At 39.9% G+C, this 25,436-nt stretch overlaps 1 protein-coding gene and 1 pseudogene across 2 annotated transcripts; one reads left to right on the top strand and one right to left on the bottom strand.

Moving 5' to 3' along the window:
- Positions 1–339: 339 nt before the first annotated feature.
- On the top strand, positions 340–23,954 carry LOC310715587 (uncharacterized protein). Its single transcript, XM_083522100.1, has 10 exons — positions 340–422; positions 524–783; positions 1,027–1,123; positions 1,828–1,995; positions 4,330–4,606; positions 12,622–12,803; positions 18,629–18,882; positions 19,091–19,187; positions 23,075–23,242; positions 23,543–23,954. The coding sequence occupies exons 2-10, from the start codon at positions 547–549 to the stop codon at positions 23,800–23,802; spliced, it is 1,740 nt and encodes a 579-aa protein (XP_083378226.1). The 5' UTR covers positions 340–422; positions 524–546; the 3' UTR covers positions 23,803–23,954.
- Positions 8,452–10,659, bottom strand: LOC310715378 (microfibril-associated glycoprotein 4-like; annotated as a pseudogene). The gene is made up of 5 exons (XR_014538235.1): positions 10,544–10,659; positions 10,201–10,428; positions 9,936–10,032; positions 9,169–9,336; positions 8,452–8,874 (listed from the first exon to the last, which is right to left on the bottom strand). The product of XR_014538235.1 is annotated as a microfibril-associated glycoprotein 4-like (transcript).
- Positions 23,955–25,436: the final 1,482 nt, after the last annotated feature.

The raw sequence follows: 25,436 nt of genomic DNA, 5'->3' as shown, positions 1-25,436 counted from the left end.
GAAAGCACTACGTCTAATTGGGGCCTCAAACATAATGAGAAAAATTGATTTGTAAACAAAACCCACACACAATGCAGGATGAGGCAGGAATGTTGAAGAACCAGAAGCTTAGCTGAAGTATAGTTTGTGTGGCTGTAAATAGCTTGGGTGTGGAAATAAACAGTTCCCTTTGTGTAATAACCTTAAAACATTATACATCTGAATAGAGTGAGTTCCATTACAATGTAATACAACAGTTCAGTGTTTAGGAAATAGAGGAATGCATTGTTATTGGCAGATTTCCTCCAGCTCCACCTTCATTCTAAAATATTTGGGTATTTTTGCAACGACGGTAACAAATCAATATAAAAGAGACGAAAATGTCGCAGGTGAATCAGTTTGCAGTCGACTGCTGTGACTCCTGTACATTAGTATCAGCACAGGTGAGGGTCATAACCAAAGTTAAACTGTTGTTGTGGAATATTTACTGTTTTAGATGATGGAATGTTTTATTATTAATATCATTTTTGATATTTGATCTAAGAGTGATTCTTGCAGAATAAAGCCATGCTGGTGTTGCTGATGGTAGCGGTGACCTCGCTGGTCCACTCGGCTCCAGACATCAACATTTCCCTGCCGCTGGATTGTGAAGACATTTACAACCTGAAGATAAGCACAAATAAAAGCGCTTCAGTTCCCAGTGGAGTGTACACCATTTACCCCGCGGGTCCTAATGAACCGGTGAGGGTGTACTGTGATATGGGCTGTGGAGAAAACAACAGCCACCAGGATGGGAAATGGACTGTGAGTGAGAACATGAATCTGTTTAATGTTTTATGAGAATACTGTAATACAGGATTAGCATGAGGGTAACAGTTTCTTTGCTTTAGATTTTATAAAGTGTACATTTTTCTCTTTATTGTTTAGTTTTGATGTGTACACTGTGCCGGGGGAAGTGGTAGCTTTGGTGGCTAAGATTGTGTTCTTGATAAATATAAATGTATTTACAATAAATGTAAATGTGATATTTTTTAATCCACCAACCAGGTGATTCAGAGGAGAATTGATGGTAATGTGAGTTTCTACCAGCCATGGGAACAGTACAAGAATGGATTTGGTGATGCCAATGGTGAATATTGGATAGGTAAGAGACCACTGTGGAATTACAGAATTGTTGGAAATGAATGAACAAAATCTAATAAATTATTCAAATATATTTCCAGAATTATTGGATCAGAAGCATCAGAGACAGAATTCTTCTTCAGCAGCATTTAACGTTTAAACCAAAACACTGCTCGTTAACCTTAAAGAATAATATGATGATTACAAATGCGAAGATGTCAGAGAGTTGAATTAAATCGTTTTTTTCACGGAATTGCGTTTGCCACATAGCGTATTAGTTTGGCTGATTTTTCCGGTCTCTCGCGGGGAGCATGATAGACCAAAACACTTATAGGGAGTTGTTTTTATGGAGTTTTATGTTTAAATAATTATAAAATGAAGTAAAATGTTAGTACAGTACAGTACTGTAAACATAAAATTGTGTCTGTTTATTGCGGTTTTACTGTATTATTACTGAAATCTAGCTTCATAAATAGATGAAGTTGTAATGGTCATATTAATCACAGCTTTGATTAATCATAATGACCTCCATGCTCATTCTTCAGGAGCACATATTTTATGGTTTATTGTTTTGCTGGGTGTTTGAAAGACCGTATAATATACTTAATGCCGAATGGAAGAACGAGCCAGTTCTGAAGATTGATTCACTGGAGAAACTTGTTAATGTACTGGTTCTCCAACACAATGTGTGTTTACGTTAAGTCAAAATGATTTGATCATTTCCAGGTTTGAGGAACATCTTCCTGATGACCTACAGGGAGAAGTATCAGCTGAAAGTGAACATAGAGGATTTTGAGGACGGCAATGCCTACGCCCAGTACACTTTTTTCTACGTTGACACGGAGTCCAACAATTACAGGCTGAATATTGGTGGATACATCAATGGAGGAGCAGGTGAGCAGATCAATAATAACCACTTATAACTAAGTCATACAGCAGAGATACTTTTGATAAGACTTAATTTGGACAGGACCCTCTTAAATCACTGATATGCTGTGATGAAGCAGTCAAATGACTGAGCAATCGATAAAAGAACAAATTGTAATAAATTGAATCAATTCACATTAACTGAAATTGTAATAGGAGCAGGAAAGAGATGATCTGCTGCACATCAATATCCATCAGCTGAACCGACCAAGTAAAAGGTTGACCTCAAAGCTGAGTATATGTCATAAGATTTAACACAATAAATAAATATACCCATGAGCATTCAGACCACAAACCTAATGACAGTCTTTAAAAGATTGGGTTGTACTTTTAAAACTTCTCTATGTGCTGTTATAATGAGCTCCACTCTTCTGGGAAGATGTTCCACTAGATTTTGTGCAGATTTGTGGAGATTCATTTAAAAAGATTCATCAGAAGGAGTTTGTAACTCAGATTTTTACCTGTAATATTCTTCAAAATCCTGTATTTTTAGTTCTTTTCAAAGCTTGGATTCAGTTTTAGTGTCGCTAGTTAGCTGCTAAAAGACAACAGTTCTATCAAAAATATCTTGATTAAATTTATATATATGACAACTAGTATATATATATATATATCTGGGAAGAGGTCAGACAGGAGCTCGGTGGTGGTGAAGAGGTGCTGGATGATTGTGGAACTACTGCAGAAGTGATAAAGGAAACAGCTAGAAAGGTTCTTGGTGTAACATCTGGAAATAGAAAGGAAGACAAAGAGACATGGTGGTGGAATGATGATGTGCAGGAGAGCAGAAGGAGAAAGAGGTTGGAGAAACAGAATTGGGATCGACAGAGTGATGAGAAAAGTAGGCAGGAGAACAAGGAGATGCAGCAGCAGGTGAAGAGGGATGTGGTGAAAGCCAAGGAAAAGGCATATGAGGAGCTGTAGGAGAAGTTGGAGTAATAAAGGATGGAGATGGAAATGTGTTGACTAGTGAGGAGAGTGTGTTGAGAAGATGGAGGGAGTATTTTGAGCAGCTGATGAATGAGGAAAATGAGAGCAAGAGAGAGAGAGAGAGAGAGAGAGAGAGAGAGAGAGAGAGAGAGAGAGAAGGTTGGAGGATGTGGAGTTGGTGAAGCAGGAAGTAGATAGGATTAGTAAGGAGGAAGTGAGAGCAGCAATTAAGAGGATAAAGAGTGGAAAGTCGGTTGGACCAGATGACATACCAGTAGAAGCATGGAGATGTTTAGGAGAGATGCAGTGGAGTTTTTAACAAGTTTGTTTAAAAAGATTCTGGAAGGAGAGAGGATGCCTGAGGATTGGAGAAGGAGTGTGCAGACCTGCAGTAACTACAGGGGAATAAAGTTGATCAGTCACACCATGAAGTTATGGGAAAGAGTAGTGGAAGCCAGGCTGAGAGAAGAGGTGACCATCTGTGAGCAACAGTATGGTTTCATGCCGAGGAAGAGCACCACAGACGCATTATTTGCTTTGAGAATGTTGATGAAGAAGTATTGAGAAGGACAGATGGAATTGCAGGAGGTGGAGCTGGAGGTAGATGTTAAGGTTTTTTTGGGAGTGACGACGATGGATAAGATTAGAAATGAGTTTATTAGAGGGACAGCACATGTAGGACGTTTTGGAGACAAGGTGAGGGAGGTGTGATTGAGATGGTTTGGACATGTGCAGAGGAGGGACATGGGGTATATCAGTAGGAGAATGCTGAGGATGGAGCCACCAGGAAGGAGGAAAAGAGGAAGACCAAGGAGGAGGTTTATGGATGTGGTGAGGGAAGACATGCAGGTAGTTGGTGTGAAAGAGGAAGATGTAGAGGACAGGGTGGTATGGAGACGGATAATCCGCTGTGGCGCCCCTTAACGGGAGCAGCTGGTAGAAGAAGAAGAAGAAGATCTGACAACTATTGATTCCCTTAAGAATTTATACCAGCTAAATATATAAATTATACAGGCAATGTTTTGGGACACCTCACTTTGTTAGCCATATATGGTTCTTCCAGAAAATATTTTCCTTACTTGAACTAGGTGGCTCAAACCTGTTCCAGCATGACAATAACCCTGTGCACAAAGCCCAGATCCCTGAAGATCTGCTTTGCATGGTTTGGAGTGGAAGATCTCCTGTTATAGAGCACCAACCCTATTTAATGTGAACATTGACCTGACCTTCTCACCTTCTCATCTACATCACTACCTGACTTTACTCACACACTTGTGACTGAAATAATCTCCACAAATCTCCACAACAACCTTGTGGAACATCTTCCCAGAATGTTTGTATCTTCCTCATTGTCGCCTGCTTTGTCTTTTCCAGGTGATTCTTTGTCTTATGTAAACGGGAGAGAGTTTGCAACCTTTGACAAAGACCCAACAGGATACTGTGCAGACACTTTCAGTGGAGGATTCTGGTACAACTATTACTACTGGGGGCAATGCCACCTCGCCAACCCCAATGGCCTGTACAAGCATGGGAATGTGGCCACAGCAAACACGGGGATCATGTGGCAGACCTGGAAAGGCAACTACTACTCTCTGAAGAACATTGTGATGAAGATCAGAAGGTTGGGTCTGGAAGATATTACAAATCTTTAGCTTCCCAGACCTCGAATTGTAGAAGAGTAGAACAGAGAGGAACATGTGTAATATCTCTGACTAAGTAAAATGCTTAAACTACTCATCAATAATTCCTATAACGCTCTCGAATCCTAACTCTATTCAATTTCCTTTTCTAAATATTTTACTTCTGGAAAAAAGTTCTCTTTCAAAATATGTTAATCATGTGTATTCATTGTACTTGTGAAAACAATATAAACAACATTAAAGAATGAAATAATCAGTAAATACATTTCAGTATCAAAACTTCCTTGGTGTTGGTCCAGAACTTCTGAAAACCTTTTAGATAAATATCCAACATCAGCTTTAAGAATCACACCAGAAACATCTGCAGGACAGCATTATGTTGAGATAGGATTCCACTCCGTCTATTTTTATTAATGTAAGAAATGTTTTCAAAGAATAAACAGGAAGGGTGAAAATACGAATTCTGATCTGAGGCATTTCCTTTTACTCCTGTTAACTTCCTTCATAACATCTAACACAATACTACAGCAGAATCCATGCATGAAAAGCTGTAATATTTATTATTATTACTCATATTAATAATTAAAACTAATCATGCATATTATGGAATAATTAATAATAATTAACAATAATAACAATAATAATGGATATTTAGGGAAAATATAATAATAATAATAATAATAATAATAATAATAATAATAATATTAATAATAATAATAATAATAATAATAATAATAATAATAATAATAATAATAATAATAATAATAATATTAATAATAATAATAATAATAATAACACATTTTGTTTTTGGGCAGGCTACATGAAACCTAAGGACACCTTACAAAACAATTAACAGCAGTTACACATAACAAAAACACTACACAAACAATAAGAAGTATGTATACAGTATCACTGATATAGCCTGGTTATGTAACGTTGTATAAACAAAAGATCAAAATGCTCTGTTTAACAGGAAGCCAGAGCAGCTGTTGAAGATCAGGAGATTTATCATAGGAGTTCTAGCGAGTATTTGTGCACCTGAGTTCTGCCCCAACTGGTAACTTCTTTAGGAGTTTATAGGAAAGACCAAAAAAAAAATCATTACGATAAGACGTGTGACGTAGCAAGAGTGTGTCTCTCATTGAGAGAATTGGAGAAGGAGATTTTTTATTACATCACACACCTCAGCTGTTCCTAAATCACAGGAATCACAAAGGGGCAAGGCGATTAGCACCGTGAGAGGCTGAGAGGGAGCCTCCGAGGGAGGTGTGGCAGGAGGATCTATGACATTACCCCCCCTTCGACGCCTTCAGAGGGACTTAGAAGCACGATGGCGCCTGCAGAGGAGTCGTGTACCGTGACTTCGCCTTTAGACGGACTTTGAAGCATGACAGCACCTTCAGAGGAACGTAGAAGCGCAGCGTCACCTTCGGAGGGACTTTGAAGCATGACGGCACCTCCAGAGAGACATGGGACCGCAACGTCGCCTTTAGAGGGACCTTGGAGCATGACATCGCTTTTGGAGGATCTTTGTAGTGCTACAGCTCTTCCGGAGAGAAAATTTAACTATGTAGTTCGTGCCTACAAGGTTAAGGGTGTGGGATGCACACCCGTGGTGTGGAGGGAGAACATACCTTTCGCTATAATTTCATAAAACCTCTTGCAATTCCGACCTCATCCCCGTCTACATCATTACCTGCTTCATCATCAGCTTGAAACATTCTAAATCCTTTTACAAAGTTCGTGCCATCAGTGACCGTGGCAGTTATCTTACCTAAGCTGTGAAATAAGCTGTGAATTTGCTCTCTATCTCCAATGTACGTGTGTCTCCCGCGGAAACGTTTGCAGGCGATTGCAGCTCTTTGGTGATGCAGAGTAACAGGATCGATCCAGTGTACAGTAATTCCCAAAGTTCTGTCTCTATTTCCATATATGCCTTGTCCATATAGTTTGTAAAGATTTTGTGATTGGGCAGCATGGCCCCCGGCCTTTTTGCTGATTTTGCTGATATTATTACGAAAATGTGGCGCCTCCACACTGGACAGCGGCTGCATCTCCTCAAGTATAAAAGCAGCAACCAATTTCTTGAGTTCAGTTGAACTAATTGTTTTGGATGATCATGGAGAAGTAGATGCCGAGTGTTTAAAGGCCCTGGCATGGAGAAGCTGATGCTGGATCTATGATGATCACAAATTGTTCTGTATTGTTGAAAGATTTATGACCAAACTTTTGATGTCACCCATATGAGGATGGGTTCCCCTTTGAGTCTGGTTCCTCTCAAGGTTTCTTCCTCATATCATCTAAGGGAGTTTTTCCTTGCCACTGTCGCCACGGCTGCTCATCAGGGACAAACACACACCATTCACCTTCACTGTTGTTTTCTGTAAAGCTGCTTTGAGACAATGTCTGTTGTGAAAAGCGCTATACAAATAAACTTGACTTGACTTGACTTGACTTTTAACTGGTGGTGAAGGTGAACTGAAATCAAGCCTTTGTTGTTTATCTTGAGGCAGGGTGCAGGTTTCATTCCTCTCTTTCTTCCACATCTGTAGTGCTGTGCTTTGCATGCAGATGATTTTTTAAATTTAAAGTGGTCTTTTTTGCATTTGACAAAAGCTTTTCACCAACACATAATCTACACCTAACTATTATTCCGATTCTACGTGACTGTTTATTTTTTAATTCAGTATTTTATTTTATTTTTATGCAAAATAATTTAACTGAAAAGTAACTCAGATATAAATGTGTACATTTATAAAGTAAATCGCTACTTTACTCATTACTCCAGAAAAGTAATATTATTACGTAACGCACGTTACAGGTAACGCGTTACCCCCCAACACTGGTCCCCATGCTGGTCTGTCCTCTCGTTGTTCGCATATTTATTGACACCTGTCTTCACTTTCCCTGAGTGTATTTAAGTTCCCCTGTGTCCCAGTTTCTTTGCTTGGGGTTTTGATATATAATCAGCCCTTTGTGGATTCTGGTCCTCTATGTTTTCAATTCTATTTGAGTAAATGTTACTCGGAAAAGTAAAAAATTACTTGGAATTTAAATCTGTAAAGTTGGGTTCTAGTCACATACCACTGACTGATTGACATCAGCTACAGCCTGCAGAGGCTTCCTACACGTGTGGGGGGTATATATTTATATCTTCAGCAGGGGGGGTATATATTTCTTTTTATATTGTGTAACTTTTCTTCATGCTGGAATTAAATTCTTATTACTCAGTTGTTCCTAATCTCAGTTTTGAGGTGAATGCACTGGAATGTTCTGGTTCTGATATTTCTCTTGCCTCTTTTTCTTCTCTTATATTTTGAGTAACTTTCTTTCGGCTTCTCCCGTTAGGGGTCGCCACAGCGGATCCTCCGCACGTTTGATTTGGCACATGTTTTTACGCTGGATGCCCTTCCTAACGCAACCCTCCCCAATTTATCCGGGCTTGGGACCGGCACTGAGAGTGGCTGGGGATGGTTCCCTGACCGTGGATCGAACCCGGGTCGCAGCGATGGGAGCGCTGCATCTTAACCACTAGACCACCGTGGGACCTTCTCTTATATTTTGAGTAAAAGAATGAAATATTTTAATTTTCAGTGATGACGTTTTTTTTTTTTAGTTTAAGGGTAATATGTTTGCAGGGTTTTAACCTTTTTAATTATCTTTGCTGGATATTTAACTCCTCCAGGTTGTTATATTATAGTTGCTCCACTGAGTAATGTCATTATTGTGGCTGTAACTCAATCACCATCATGTCAGGAATCACATCCTAAAAGTCAAAAAGAAGTAAAATGCTTCATATTTATTTATTTGGTGTGTGTTTTTTTTTTTGTTTGTTTTTTTTTGTTTGTTTTTTTTTAGTCTCTAAGATGTGAGAGAGAGAAAGAGAGAGAGAGAGAGAGAGAGAGAGAGAGAGAGAGAGAGAGAGAGAGAGAGAGAGAGAGAGAGAGAGAGAAAGAAAGAGAAGAATCCACCACCACTTCCACCATGAACAACAATGATGTTTTAAAGAAAATCTCCTCACTGTGCTACAGGTCTGATCTTCATAGCGATGTATTTGAGAACATTATCAAAGGCTTTCCAGTGGTACCACACATTTCCAATGGCGTAATGAGTGGCGTCATTTCCCCACAGGTAAATCCCGTTAGGATTAGCATTGTGGCAGTTGTTGTACCAAAAAGCCCCGAGGTAGGATTTAGCACAGTTCCCCGCTGCATTCATGTCCTGGTCTTTATCAAAGGAGTGGAGAATTTCTGTCCATTGTGTGTAGCCAGAGAATCACCTGCAGATACCAGAAGCTGTTAGTACACTCTGTATTATATGAATATCACTTGCCTTGTTGCTGTATTTCAATGTTCATCGTCTTTAGTTTAAGTTCACATTTACATTTATGTATTATGTATGTATGTACATTTACATTATTTTTGACAGTTGCTCATATCCAGATTGACTTTTGAATACCTCGTTTATACAAAAATAGAAAGTAGTTTGATTTGGTGGGCCTTGTTTAAGAACCCAGCAGTTGCAGATTGGTGATAGTTCCATAATTATCTCCACATCTCCCACTCTCACTTACCTGCACCTCCATTGATGAAACCACTAACATGCAGTTTGTAGCCTTCAGCTTCAGAGTCTATAGAGAAGGAGGAATAGCGAGCGAAAGCTGATGCTCCACTAAAGTCCCACAGGTCCACCTTCAGCTCGTATTTCCTCTTGAGTGTGAGCTGGTAGATGTTTTCTAATCCTGGGGGTAGAAGAAATATGAGGTGCTGATTTGTATTAATAGTTTGTGCCAAGTGCAATACTATACATAATGTGGTAGCCATTTGTAAAAAAAAATACGTTTTTAGAAATGTCTGGGAAATTTAAATGCCCATTTTTGTTTGTTTGTTTTTTGAATAATCTTCAAAATTTGTTAGTGGCCACATAGGAGAAGCATTGAGTTTAAGCATTTTGTTTTTACAATATAAAACAATATTCAATATAAAACGTTAGTGTTATGTGTAAAAAATTTTATGTTAAGTAGTAAATATAAAAGAATCACAAAATAAAATACAAACTAAATGTCCTTTTTCTGCATGCGTATTAAAAATTATAAAAATAACAGAATTTACATGAAATAAGAGAAAAGTAGGTATTGAAAAACCTAAGAATTACTCATTTGTGTGAGTAGCCTGCAGAGGCCATGATGAAATTATATGTAGTGTATTAAAAAACAAAAAACAATAAATGGTCTAAATAAAACTCATTGCATATGCAAATGGATGTGTAACACATTGATTAGTTCTGTGTTTCATGTCAGTCTTTAAAATGCTGTGAGTGATCTGTGCTGTCTCTTCTCACCCAGCCAGTATTCTCCATACTTGTCCCCAAAACCATTCTTGTAGTGTTTTCATGGTCTGTAGAAGTTCACACTGCCGTCCATTCTCCTCTGAATCACCTGGTGGAAAAGTAACATTGAGGATTTTATCTGAATTAAAGATACACAGTATATATATTCAAAAACAGCAGATCTGAACGCATTCCATCTCAATAAAATAATGTTTGAAATATGTAATTTAAGTGCAACTGTATATTTCATGTGAAGGAGACGCACGTCCTAACATACCGTCCAATTCCCATCTGTTTGGCTCCCCAGACAGCCCATATCACAGTAGACCTGGACAGGTGTATCTGCTGTAGGGTAGATTGTGTAGAGTCCACTAACTTTTTGCCCACTAGCATAAACATCAGAGCAGTCTGTTGAAAGAACATCCTGAGAAACAGGAGTACTTTCAACCAGCGGGGGCAGAACACCGAACACAGAGACCACCGAAAACACCAAAAACACCACATCCTGGGGGAAAATAAAAATCAGGTTTCATTTATATAAAAAAATACAATTGAACATTTGTCAGACTAAATTAGATTAAATTAATAAAGTAAAAACTGATCGAAATACAGTGACTTACCATGATTTTAGCTTCAAGAAAACAATGCCTTGATTCTAAAGCAGAGACTGTGGATTTAACATGAGCTGAACAGTTCAAAAGCAAATCTATTAAGAAACACTAGATCCTACATCCAGTTCTTCTCTCCTCTCTTTTTTAGATCACTGTTCTCCCTTTTAAACACTGCTGGACTCCAAAACCCCTCCTTACTTCGTGATGTCTTCCTAGAAACGGCAAGTAGGCCATTAGGCTCTTTCAGCCAATGTGCCTCATGGCGTGGGAGGAATAAAAATAAATTCAGGGAAAGGACATTGTGAAAGTGAACTCTTAAATACCTGGGTGTTCATCTAGACAGCAAACTGGACTGCACAAATAATACTGAGGTAATTTATACAAACCCGATTCCAAAAAAGTTGGGACACTGTACAAATTGTGAATAAAAAATGAATGCAATAATTTACAAATCTCATAAACTTATATTTTATTCATAGAATTATAGAAACATAACAAATGTTAAAAGTGAGACATTTTGAAATGAAATGCCAAATATTGGCTCATTTTGGATTTCATGAGAGCTACACATTCCAAAAAAGTTGGGACAGGTAGCAAAAAGAGACCAGAAAAGTGAAATGTACATTAAAGGAACAGCTGGAGGACCAATTTGCAACTTATTAGATCAATTAGCAACATGATTGAGTATAAAAAGAGTCTCTCAGAAGTCCAGATGGGCAGAGGATCACCAATGAAGGCCGGAAAACCAGACTGGATGCCGTGATCTTCGGGCCCTTAGACGCCACTGCATCACATACAGGAATGCTACTGTAATGGAAATCACAACATGGGCTCAGGAATACTTCCAGAAAACATTGTCGTGAACACAATCCACCGTGCCATTCGCCATCGCCAACTAAAACTCTACAGGTCACAAAAAGAAGCCGTATCTAAACATGATCCAGAAGCTCAGGTGCTTTCTCTGGGCCAAGGCTCATTTAAAATGGACTGTGGAAAGTGAAAAACTGTTCTGTGGTCAGACGAATCAAAATTTGAAGTTCTTTTTGGAAAACTGGGACGCCATGTCATCCGGACTAAAGAGGATAAGGACAACCCAAGTTGTTCTCAGCGCTCAGTTCAGAAGCCTGCATCTCTGATGGTATGGGGTTGCATGAGTGTGTGTGGCATGGGCAGCTTACACATCTGGAAAGGCAGCATCAATGCTAAAAGGTATATCCAAGTTCTAGAACAACATATGCTCCCATCCAGACGTCGTCTCTTTCAGGGAAGACCTTGCATTTTCCAACATGACAATGTCAGAACACATTCTGCATCAATTACAACATCATGCTGCGTAGAAGAAGAATCCGGGTACTGAAATGTCCACCTGCAGTCCAGATCTTTCACCCATAGAAAACATTTGGCGCATCATAAAGAGGAAGATGCGACAAAGAAGAGCTGAGACAGTTGAGCAACTAGAAGCCTGTATTAGACAAGAATGGGAGAACATTCCTATTCCTAAACTTGAGCAGCTTGTCTCCTCAGTCCCCAGACGTGTACAGACTGTTATAAAGAGAAGAGAGGACGCCACACAGTGGAGACACGGCCTTGTCCCAACTTTTTTTTATATGTATTGATACCATGAAATTTAAAATCAACTTACTTTTCCCTTAAAATGATTCATTTTCTCAGTTTAAACATTTGATGTCATCTGTTGTGTTCTGAATAAAATATTGACATGTGAAACTTCCACATCATTCATTCTGTTTTTATTTACAATGGCCAGTACAGTGTCCCAACTTTTTTGGAATTGGGTTAGAAAGGACAGAGCAGACTCTTTCTGCTGAGGAGCCTCTTTATGCTGAAGGTCTTTTGGAGTGCAGGAAGAGCTACTGAAGACCTTTTTTAACTCTGTGGTGGTGTCAGGGTACACCCTGCTTCTTCTCCTGCAGGTGCCCCGCCCGTTAGGAGCTCATCACCATCCTACTGATTCCGAACACCTGCCTCTCATTTATCATGCCCATATAACCACCTCTGTCTCCCCACTTCTGCGTCCGTTATTGTTTTCGTTGGTGTCTATGTGTTTTGCTGCAAGTTCTCTTTTAAAGCTTCCTTGTTTTCGGTGCTTCGGCTTCCGCCTCAGTCACTCGCCTAACAGGTGGCCTCAGCCATCTTCTATGTTGTGGTCTGCTGGTGCAGAATCATCTCTACTGCAGGCAGGAAGAGACTGGACAAGCTGATCAGGAAGTCCAGCTCAGTCCTGGAGATTTCTCTGGATACTGTACAGGAGGTGGGAGAAGGAGGATGGGAGCTAAACTATCATCATTACTGTAGAACGTCTCTCACCCCCTGTATGAAGCAGTTTCACCTCTGAGCAGCTCCTTCAGTGACACACTGTTACATCCTGAGTGTCTGAAGCGATACAGAAGCACTTTTCTTCCTGCTGCTATTAGACTTTATAATCAGAGCTGCTCCCAGTGAACCAGTCACCAAATTATACACTGATATTACTGTTCAACTGCAATAACAACAATAACAAAGTATTTTATGCAATAAATGTGCAATAACAATCATTTAAAACCGTGAAATATTACCTGTGTGCAATATGTCTGAAAGTGTAACTTCTTATCGGTGGTCTCTTTTTTCTTTCACTTTTGTATTTATACACTGTAATGAATATCATTTTATTTTATTTTATTATGTTTCTACTTTTTTTTATATATTTGCACATTTCTTTGTCCGCTGCTGTAACACAGACATTTTCCCACTGTTGGACAAATAAAGGGTTATCTTACCTTATCTTGTCTTGTCTCGTCTTGTCTTGTCTTGCCTTGTCTTGTCTTGTCTTGTCTTGTCTTGTCTTGTCTTGTCTTGTCTTGTCTTGTCTTGCCTTGTCTTGTCTTAGCTTAGCTTAAATAAATTATTGTACCTTAACCACAAACTTGTTAATGTTAATATGCAGGACCTTTATGTGCATGTCACCACTATGCTAACACTTTTGGCGAGACCTCTGCAGCGCTGTTGTAAGTAGGCTGTATGATGGCATCAAGAAGGTGACAGGCCCCTCAACTACCAATATCAACTTTAAATCAACCCCCCTTTCAACTTTAAGTCAAAATTAAAAAGTAATTGAAACACTTAGAAAAAGGACCCAAAATCTGGTTACACTCACCACCACATTGGATTTGATCTCTGATTCACCTGCTAAGGAGGAGCTAGACACCCACTCACTCTGAAAGGCCCTAACAAAGGCATTGTCTGTATTTACACCTGGCAAATACATGTAAACAGTATCTGGATGTTGTCCACATACACATTGGAAAGACAAGTGTAAACGCACTTCTCATTGGAATGTTATCCGATCAGCATGTCCTGGTCAGGAGGTAGCCGAGGATGCATTGTAATCAGATCTCAGGGTAATGTAAACGCAATCCAGCCATTGTGTCTGCATTCGCTGGTCGGTTACACGCAAAACCCCACCACCTCTTTTGATATTCTATCACATATCACAGCGTTCTGCAACACACATGCATCATGTATACTTCCTCTCCATCCAATATTATTGTTGGTGAATCTGAAAGTAAGAAGTTAAGTCACCTTTATTTATGCAGTATTGCACTTTATACAATACGGATTGTTTCATTCTCCTCATTTTGCAGGATTTGTAAAATGTCCCTTATTTGAATGCTGCGTGGGGAAAGACAGATCCGATCAGTTTTCCAGATTAGTTGATGATGCAGAGTGTAAACGCACCGTATCCTGTTTGACTGATGATCCGATCTGCTTGATTGCATTACGATGATCGTATGTTAATGCTGAATATAAATGCGGCTATTGAGTGACCTGCTTGTGGGGAAAGTCACCAGGAGTAATAGCATCCCACCAGGAGTCCTGAAGATTGAGAAACCTGTGTTGTACAAACTCACACAAAACAAAACAACAAGAGAGAAATGACAACATTATCTCTTTGCATGAACAAAGAAGACAACAGCTGTCAATGGTCAATGGAATGACCTTCTAGAAGGATATATGTGTATACTCATATACTCAAAGTTCTATTGTGACTTCAGAGCAGGATGGCCATAAACTGTAGACATGAGTTTTCATTATTCTAGCAGCAGGAAATATCTTAAGAACAACATATTTATGATGTAAAGCAATCTTGTCCACCATTATTCCCTCCATATTTAATGTATTACTTAATATTAAGTCTGAAGTTGATTCCAGATAAGTGTTGGATTTGCTTTGGTAGCTGTTCCTGGGAACTTTCCGTAGGATGCAGGTGAAGGAGGCCATCATTCAACAAAACAGACAGATAGCAAAACATTTAGCAATGGCAAAATCAACAATAAAAAAAATATTCAAAAGAAAGAAAGAATGCACAGTAAAGCTCAAACTCGTCAAAAATCCTGGAAGGTCAAAACTAAAGTGGATGTTCACACAATTGTTTTCTTGGTGAAGAAAAGCTCCTTATAATATCTGCCCAAGTCAAAAACCCTCTGGTGGAGAATGAAATGTCATTGTGAAATTCTACAATCAAGAGACACCTTCATTTCTCTCAATATGCAAACCACTAGATAGACAGAAAGAACAGAAAGGCCAGATTATACTTTAAGAAAGTATAAAAGAATTAAAGTGAGGGAAGAATATGGAGCAGAATAGTCAGGGCTCATGATCCAAAGCAGACTATATGTTCTGTCAACATGGAGGCAGTGCGCATGCTTCTGCAGGTATTTGCAGCTTTCAGCCACTGTTGTTGCACCACCATGCTACAAGACTGTGAGATAAAAGTTCCATCCACAATGAGGTTCTACACTGCAGGTGCACTGTGACAAGCCTGAAGGAGAATCTGAAATAAATATAATGTAAGTAAATATATAAAGGCTGTTATTTGAGAGTTCTTCGGTTTACTTCATTTCCTCTAGTAGGTTATATTTTCTTAACAATCCTTTGTTTGTAATTTGTTTTTATTCCAGCACTGACTAATTCATGTAACCCAAGTGTTGTTTCCCTCTGCTTACAAAAAAACTGCAAAATTACAAAATGTCTTTATATCAGAGGTCAATTAATGAAAGTGTGAACAGTCCAGGAGTTGAGTTTTCAGAATCAGAATCAGAATCAGAATCAGGTTTATTGGCCAAGTGTGTTGACACACACAAGGAATTTGGTTCCAGCTGTTAATGACACAAGTACAGATATAAATAAAACCTATACATGACAATACAGACAAGACAAGACAATACAGACAATGTGAGACAGTAATAACAGTATTGTGTGTCAGGTATGATTAGAGAGGTTACTATACAACTTTGTACAGTATATAGCAGCAAAAGTGTGTGCAACATATACAGATAATGTGATGACTGACAGTTCTGTGTGATACTGAGATAGATATGAGCAGGGAATATAATTATGGTCAGTTGTTAGTGAGGGTGATTGCTTGGGGAAAGAAACTGTTCCTGTGTCTGGCAGTTTTAGTGAGCAAAGTTCTGTAGGTTCTCCCTGCCAGAAGGGAGGAGCTGGAAGATGTTGTGACCAGGGTGTGAGGGGTCATTAAGGATTTTTTCTGCCCGGTTTCTGGTTCTTGTTTGGTACAAGTCCTGGAGAGTGGGCAGAGGAACACCAATGATTTTTTCTGCTGTTTTAACAGTTTTCTGTAGTCTGTTTCTGTCCTGTTTTGTTGCTGCTCCAAACCAGATGGTGATGGATGAGCACAGGACAGATTCAATGACGGCAGTGTAGAACTGCATCAACAGCTCCTGTGGCAGACTGTACTTCCTTAACTGCCTTAGAAAGTACATCCTCTACAGGGCCTTTTTCAGAATCGAGCTTATGTTTGATTCCCATTTCAGGTCTTGGGAAATGGTAGTGCCCAGAAACTTGAAGTTCTCCACAGATGACACAGGGATGTTGGATATTGTGAGGGGGAGTAGTGTTGAAGGGTGTATCCCAAAGTCCACTATCATCTACACAGTTTTAAGTGTGTTTAGCTTAAGGTTGTTCTGACAGCACCATAGCACCAGCTGCTTCACCTCCTGCTCATATTCAGATTTATTGCCATATTGGATGAGTCCGATAAGCGTGGTGTCATCTAAAATTTCAGGAGTTTGACAGTTAGATCACTTGATGTGCAGTCATTTGTATGAATGGAGAATAGCAGTGGGGAAAGGACACATCCCTGAGGAGCACCAGTGCTGACTGTCCGAATACTGGAGGTAACACCTCCCAGTCTCACCTGTTGTTTCCTGCCTGTCAGGAAGCTGGTGATCCATTGACAGATGGCAGAGGGTATAGTGAGGTTTAGGAGTTTGGAGTGGAGAATTCCCGGAATTTTTGCATTGAAAGCCGAACTAAAGTCAACAAACAGAATCCGGGCATATGTTCCTGGGCAGTGTTGCAGAATGTAGTTTAGCCCCATGTTGACTGCGTCATCCACCGATCTGTTTGCTCGGTTTGAGAAATTCATTCTCCTTTCAAACAGCTTAAAACAACAAGTGTAACAATAGAAAGCCTGTTTTACAGGGACTCAATAACCTCGCTGAGCTGATGGAGATTCTTTTGAAATTATTCTAAGTTTCTGGTAAATCCGATACCTTAACAAATACTTCCTGCTCGTTGGTTGGATTTAATGGCTTCCTATGAATGGTTCCATGTCCTGAGGTTTGGATTTGAGTTACAATTATTGTGTTTATGCGATTTTGCTCTGGAGAAACCACTTTTATTCCATTTTCTAAAATCTTGCTGTCCAAGTTGTAGAAGTGAGTGGCCTTGTTTGTACAGTATATAGTAAAATGAATTAAGCAGGATCAAGGTGCTAAAACAACAATCAAAATGTACACAATTATGAAATAAAACTAACTAGAACATTCAGACCTGTACATAGAACTATAAAAAGTGCACAACACAGCACAACAGCACAGTACCAGTGTTACACTGAGCATTATATATGTGACAGTACAACAAAATTGTACAAATAATACTAAATGATTAACATTTGTTGATTAGCAACAGTTATAAAGGCAAAAAGCTTGCAGTGAAGGTCATGTCTGGAGGTTTAAGTCTTCAGCTTCTTTGTTGTCTTAAATCTTTTGTTTAGTGGAAGTAACAGCTCAGTTTTTACAATGTTGGGCTTCTGAACCAAAAGTTGGAGTTTAATCCCAGCACCACCAACCTGCCAGTTCTGGGCCCTTGTGCAAGTCCTTAACCCTCAGTTGTATAAATAAGGTAACTTTAGGTTTTTAGTATTTAATATTATTTGTGATTGAGCAAATGATAGGAGCAGCTGCATACTACTGCCCCTAAGGGCATCTCAGTGTGGTGTATTAGCGGGAGGATTTAACTGAACTGAACAGTAAAACAAAGAAATATTAGTTTTTCGTTTTTCTTTTAAAGTTGAAAATAAAGCATCAGTATAAAAAAATAAAAAAATAAAAAGTTAAAGATCATTCAGGTGCAGAAGCAAACATGTGACATGTCCTGTGTGGTCAGCAGCTGATCATTGACATAGTATAACACCTGGATACCATTTAACTGATTAACCTTCAAGTTCATCATCCGTATTTTGTATTCTTTATTTAAACACAAACACATGTGTTTACAAATTCTGGTAACCCAACATTTGACTTTCTCGCTTTGTAAACTAACTTTATGTTTATTCTTTTCTGTTTAATGTTCTGATGTTCTTCAGAAAGATCCATTTTGAAGAAAAGGTATGACATAGATAGGCGGTAGTTTGGGAGTTCAGAAGGGTTTATAAAGGAGAACATCGAGAAAAGAAAGGAGTAAAGAATAGTAGGTAAGATCTAGTGTTATGTTTCATTTACAAAAATCTACCTTTCGGCGTTTGGAAGAGAAATAAGAAGTCAAAATCAAAGAAATACAGTTGAAATCTCTGAGAATATTCATGTTTACTTTTAATTGCTGTTTAATTTACAGGTGTTTTGGGACCACAAACTCTGCTTTAGAATCAAGGGATCGTTTTCTGGAGGAAGTTGAAGTTGGACACTAAAATGATGGTAAGTTACAGAGTAATTACTGTATTTTGATTAGTTTTTGCTTTATTCAGTTAAACACATTCATTCTGACAAATTAGCAATTGTATGTGTTTATATGAAGGAAACCTGATTACCCCCCCCCAGGACGTGGTGTTCTTGGTGTTTTCGGTGGTCTCTGTGTTCGGTGTTCTGCCCCCGCTGGTTGAAAGTACTCCTGTTTCTCAGGATGGTCTTCCAACAGACTGCTCTGATGTTTATGCTAGTGGGCAAAAAGTCAGTGGTGTGTACACAATCTACCCTACAGCAGATACACCTGTCCAGGTCTACTGTGATATGGGCTGTCTGGGGAGCAAAGCTGATGATGGGAGTTGGACGGTATGACTGTCTCTTCATATTTAAAAAAAAAACCTATATATTTCAAATGTTTTTATTATTTTATCATTTATTATACTTTAAAACTTTATTTTAATATCAAGTCAAGTAGGATTTATCATTCCAACCATATGCAGTGCCCGTTTTCCAGGTCCAAGGTGTCCCACCAGACAAAAATCAGCTAAAATGCTAAATGTTACCTTTCCACCAGGTAATTCAGAGGAGAATGGACGGCAGTGTGAACTTCTACAGACCATGGAAACACTACAAGAAAGGGTTTGGGAACAAGTATGGAGAATACTGGCTGGGTGAGAAGTGACAGGACAGATCATTGGGGTTATTAGACCTGATAATAAATGTGTTAAAGATCCACTCATATATTCTCAGAGTTCTATTTAGACCATTTAGGACAGTTTTATTTTAAATCAAGTCAAATGAAGCTTAATTGTCATTCCACTACGTGTGGAGACATTGTTGTATCACAGGACCACGGTGCTTCACATGTAAACATATATGAACAGACATAAGCACATAGACACAAACATATGAAGGTAACTACTTTCACCAATTATTCATTCATTCATTCATTTTCTCCCGCTTATCCGTAATTCGGGTCGCGGGGGCAGCAGTCTAAGCAGGTCCCCGCCTTCGACTGCTGCCCAATCCTTACAGCACCGTCCCTTACGGTCCCTCCTGCAGGTGGTGAGCCCACGGGAAGGCGGCCCCACATCACTCCGACATCACGGACCTTGAAATTTCCCTCGTAAGGTACCCCCTGGAGGATAGAGGGTTAAGGGCCTTGCTCAAAGGCCCAAGAGCGGCAGCTTGGCGATGCCGGGGCTCGAACCCCAGACCTTCCGATCGGCAACCCAGTGCCCTAACCGCTGGAGCGACCACTCCCCCCCCCCCCCCCCTTTTTACCAATTAATGAAAGATAATACAAATAACATTCTGTTATATCATTTACAAATACTGCATTGTAATTATATTTATAATTTATTTTCATTTGACTGATTTCTGATTCTTTGAGACGCAAAACACAAAGTTAAGTTTTATATTGAATATTGTAAATGCAAAACGAACCCAGCCATTAGTGTTGCACAAGCCAGTGCACTCTTAGTGCCGGTCCCAAGCCCGGGTAAATGGGGGGGGGGTTGCGTTAGGAAGGGCATCCAGCGTAAAACATGTGCCAAATCAAATATGGGGGTCACGATTAAGAATTTCATACCAGATCAGTCAAGGCCCGGGTTAACAATGACCGCCACAGGTATCGTTAGCTGACAGGGTACCGGTGGAAATTGGACTACTGTTGGCCGAAGGAGGAGAAGGAGAGGAGGAAGACGTCTACAGAGACGGCAGGGAAAGGAGAAGCGGAGGAGAGTGGAGGTTTGGGTTGGTACTTTAAATGTTGGTACTATGACTGGTAAAGGGAGAGAGGTAGCTGATATGATGGAGAGGAGAAAGGTAGATATGTTGTGTGTTCAGGAGACCAAGTGGAAAGAGAGTAAGAGCAGGAACATTGGAGGTTGGTTTAAACTGTTCTATCATGGTGTGGATGGGAAGAGAAATGGTGTAGGGGTGATTCTGAAGGAAGCGTACAGTAAGAGTGTAGTGGAGGTGAAGAGAGTTTCTGATAGGGTGATGATCGTGAAGGTGGAAGTTGAAGAGGTGATGATAAATGTCATCAGTGCTTATGCTCCACAAGTCGGCTGTCAGATGGAGGAGAAGGAAAGATTTTGGAGTGAATTAGATGAAGTGGTAGATGGTGTACCTAGGAATGAAAGATTGGTGATTGGGGCAGACTTTAATGGGCATGTAGGTGAAGGGAACAGAGGTGATGAGGAGGTGATGGTAGGTATGGCCTAAAGGAGATGAATGTGGAAGGGCAGATGGTGGTAGATTTTGCTAAAAGGATGGAAATGACGTTGGTGAACACTTATTTTAAGAATAAGGAGGATCATAGGGTATAAGAGTGGAGGAAGGTGCAGAAGAGGTCAGACAGGGGCTCGGTGGTGGTGAAGAGGTGCTGTATGATTGGGCAACTACTGCAGGAGTGATGAGGGAGGCAGCTAGAAAGGTACTTGGTGTAACATCTGGAAATAGAAAGAAAGAGAAAGAGACATGGTGGTGGAATGAGGAAGTGCAGGAGAGCAGAAGGAGAAAGAGGTTGGAGAAACAGAAAAGTAGGCAGGAGTACAAGGAGATGTGGCAGCAGGTAAAAAGGAATGTGGCGAAAGCCAAGAAAAATGCATATGAGGAGCTGTAGGAGAGGTTGGACACTAAGGTAGTAGAAAAGGATTTGAAGTGATTGGTCAGGCAGAGGAACCGAGCTGAAAAGGATGTACTGCAAGTTAGAGCAGTAAAGGATGGAGATGGAAATGTGTTGACTAGTGAGGAGAGTGTGTTGAGAAGATGGAGGGAGTATTTTGAGCAGCTGATGAATGAGGAAAATGAGAGAGAAAGAAGGTTGGATGATGTGGAGATGGTGAAGCAGGATGTGGATAGGATTAGTAAGAAGGACGTGAGAGCAGCGATTAAGAGGATGAAGAGTGGAAATTCGGTTGGACCACATGACATACCCGTAGAAGCATGGAGATGTTTAGGAGAGATGCAGTGGAGTTTTTAACAAGTTTGTTTAAAAAGATTCTGGAAGGAGAGAGGATGCCTGAGGAATGGAGAAGGAGTGTGCTGGTACTGATCTTTAAGCATAAAGGAGATGTGCAGACCTGCAGTAACTACAGGGGAATAAAGTTGATCAGTCACACCATGAAGTTATGGGAAAGAGTAGTGGAAGCCAGGCTGAGAGAAGAGGTGACCATCTGTGAGCAGCAGTATGGTTTCATGCCGAGGAAGAGCACCACAGACGCATTATTTGCTTTGAGAATGTTGATGGAGAAGTATAGAGAAGTTCAGAAGGAGTTACATTGTGTGTTTGTGGATTTAGAGAAAGCGTACGACAGGGTGGAGAGAGGAGTTGTGGTATTGTATGAGGAAGTCTGGTGTGTCAGAGAAGTATGTGAGGGTGGTACAGGACATGTATGAGGACAGTGTGACAGCAGTGAAGTGTGCAGTAGGAACGACAGACTGGTTCAGGGTGAAGCAGGGATCGGCCCTGAGAGCTTTCTTGTTTGCAGTGGTGATGGACAGGTTGACGGACGAGGTCAGACAGGAGTCTCCCTGGACTATGATGTTTGCGAATGATATTGTGATTTGTGGTGAGAGTAGGGAGCAGGTGGAGAAGAGACTGGAGAGGTGGAGATATGCGCTGGAGAGAAAGGGAATGAAAGTCAGTAGGAGTAAGACAGAGTACATGTGTGTGAATAAGAGGGAGGGCAGTGGAGGGGTGCGGTTGCAGGGAGAAGAGGTGGAGAAGGTGGAGGAGTTCAGGTACCTGGGGTCAACAGTGCAAAGTAATGGAGAGTGTGTTAGAGAAGTGAAGAAAAGAGTGCAGGCAGGGTGGAGTGGGTGGAGAAGAGTGATAGCAGGAGTGATTTGTGATAGAAGAGTATCTGTGAGAGTGAAAGGGAAAGTTTATAGGTCTGTGGTAAGACCTGAGATGTTGTATGGATTAGAGACAGTGGCATTGAGTAAAAGACAGGAGGTGGACCTGGAGGTAGCAGAGCTGAACATGTTGAGGTTTTCGTTGGGATTGACAACGGTGGACAGGATTAGAAATAAGTTTATTAGAGGGACAGAACATGTAGGACGTTTTGGTGACAAGGTGAGTGAGGCAAGATTGAGATGGTTTGAACATGTGCAGAGGAGGGACATAAGTTATATTGGTAGGAGAATGCTGAGGATGGAGACACCAGGAAGGAGGAAAAGAGGAAGGCCAAGGAGGAGGTTCATGGATGTGGTGAGGGAAGACATGCAGGTAGTTGGTGTGAAAGAGGCAGATGTAGAGGACAGGGGGGTATGGAGAAGCATAATCCGCTGTGGAGACCCATAATGGGTGCAGCCGAAAGAAAAAGAAGAATTGTAAATGCAAAACGCTTCAGCTCAATGCTTCCCCCATGTGGACAGACTGAGTAACACACTTTATAGACTGTTTATTTAGTAAAAAGGGGCACTACATTTTCCCAGTCTTTCTTTCTTTCTCTTTTTCTAAAATCATTGATGTACTTCAAATACCACTGCATTATATACAGTTTATTCATAATTATTTATCAACACATGATTTTTCTTTTATCCTTAGGATTAGAAAACATCTACCAGCTCACACACAAGAGGAAATACGAGCTGAAGGTGGACCTGCAGGACTTTGATGGAGCAACAGCTTTCGCTCGTTATTCCTCCTTCTCTATAGACTCTGAAGCTGGAGGCTACAAACTGCATGTTAGTGGTTTCATCAATGGAGGTGCAGGTGAGAGAGATTGAGAGATTTGGAGAAAACTACAGGAAGTGGAAGTTCAGTAGGTTGGACTTCCGACTGGAAGGTCGTAAATTCAAATCTCAGCATCACCAAGCTGCAAGCTAGATCAGATGTTTAAATGAGATCATTGTTGAAAAGTTTGATCTAGTTAAAGGTGTCTACTCAATAAGTATACTCGATAAATGTAAACTACAGAGACAGAGGAGGAAGAACACTGAAGTAAAGTGATGATGCAAATATTGTGCAAATAATCCAGAGAGTGTGTAGTGACAGGTGTTTGTTGGTCTGCAGGAGATTCTCTGGCTTTCCACAATGGACAGAAATTCTCCACCTTTGATAAAGACCAGGACTCGTTTGCAGCGGGGAACTGTGCTAAAACCTACCTTGGGGCTTTTTGGTACAACAACTGCCACCAAGCTAATCCTAACGGGATTTACCTCTGGGGACGTGATGGGACTCTGTTTGCCATCGGAGATGTGTGGTACCACTGGAAAACCTATGATTATGGTCTCAAGTCCATCGCGATGAAGATCAGACCTGTAGCAAAATGATGAGTTTCTCTTTATAACATCATTGTTGTTCATGGTGGAAGTGGTGGTGGATTCTTTCCCATCATTCTTTTAATCTCTTTTTCTGTCACTCACAATTCAGAAGCAGAATAAAATCACACATGAAAAATAATAAATAAAAAAATAGCATTTTACTTCACGTTGTATTGTGTTTGTTTGTGTATATGACATAAAGCTGGAACTTTATTAGGAGCCCTGCAGCTCATACAGTGAGATTATCAGTGCACTACATGTACAACTGTGTCCAACTGAACTTCAGCCACAGAAAGAAAACTCCTCTAATAGAAAAAAAGTATTGAATATTAGCTTTAATTACTGGTGGGTGGTCAGGGTCTTCAAAGCCTTCTCTGCTGTAATAAACAGAAGCACACATCAGAACACATCTGAGTTTGACTTTTTTACACCTATGGAGGAAGAGAAAAAGGGTTTGATCTACACTTCCAGACCAGTGAATACGAGCGGTACCACTGGATTACAGCCTCTGGGGGGCGCTGCAACTTATGAGTCTGCATCTCTGGTGAGTGGGTTGTGTTTTATTTAGATTTTTATGTTTGTGTCATGTTATTAGACAAATATTGATTGTGAACTGCTCCAGATGTTGTAGGTGCACAGTTGTGGTTGTAGTGTGGAGGTTTGGAGTGTAACTGGGTTTGTTGTTTTAGTAAAATGGTTTTCACCTCCAGATGTGAAACGTCTCTCTGTAATGCCACGTGTTGTTATATTGTGTTTTTGTGCAGTATTGATGGTTTCTATAATTGTGACGTGATGGTGGTGGTATTAAGAGGTGGATTAAGTCGAGTACGTCCTCACTGAAGGTCCAGGTACCAAATACACGGCCCACCACTGGCTTTAACCATATCTTAACTCCAACCTCTTTTCCTGTATTTACTAAAATATTTAGGTTGAGGATTAGGGTTTAGCAAAGAAATGGGTTTCAAGATAAATATTCTAATGAATTGGTCTTCAACCAGGGGTGCGCGACCCCTAGGGGGTCCTCGGCGGTACTGCAGGGGGTCCACTAATTAATTTTGAATAACAAATAATTTTTTGTTAATAAAATAAACATGGGTATAATCATCAAAGATAAGAATATTATAATTATGACATTAAAGTTTTATTTAAATTAAAAGGTCCACCTGATATTTAAAGGAAAATATACGAACCTGCAAATCTGTTAAAATAAAAGGCGCCTGTGAACTTAATAAATTGTGATTTTATTTGCTAAATATATGTTGGTTATGATGCAGAAACCTTTGTGAAAGATATGAAAATATAAAGACAATGATGCATGTACAACAACAGCAACACCCTGCAACCAGATCACACTAAAAGACTGACCCTAAAAATCTTCTTAAATTATATAATGAATGATAAAAGCAAGAAAAAGATCAGAACCGAACTCCCACTTTAAAAAGGTTCAGAGTCGGAGGTAGTTGGGTTTTAATTTAACTTTATTGTCTGAAAGCAGTACAGCAAAATCAAAAGCTGCACCAAATAGTCATAATTACATGCATCTCTAATGAACAGTTTCCCTTCACTGGAAATAAGAAGCCTGAACACTGTTCCAGATCTTCAAGTCTAATCAAATCAAATCAAGTTTATTTCTATTGCGCTTT

Source organism: Silurus aristotelis, assembly GCF_946808225.1.
Source record: "Silurus aristotelis genome assembly, chromosome: 20".
Taxonomy (NCBI): domain Eukaryota; kingdom Metazoa; phylum Chordata; class Actinopteri; order Siluriformes; family Siluridae; genus Silurus; species Silurus aristotelis.
Note: the sequence above shows the minus strand (reverse complement) of the source record. Positions and strands in the feature narration are given on the sequence as shown.

Coding starts and splice junctions, on each gene's coding strand:
- LOC310715587 (XM_083522100.1), top strand. CDS start 547: ATGCTGGTGTTGCTGATGGTAGCGGTGACCTCGCTGGTCCACTCGGCT. Junction 4,607..12,621: donor GAAGATATTACAAATCTTTA/GCTTCCCAGACC, acceptor TCTCTTTTAAAG/CTTCCTTGTTTTCGGTGCTT. Junction 23,243..23,542: donor TTTCATCAATGGAGGTGCAG/GTGAGAGAGATT, acceptor GTTGGTCTGCAG/GAGATTCTCTGGCTTTCCAC.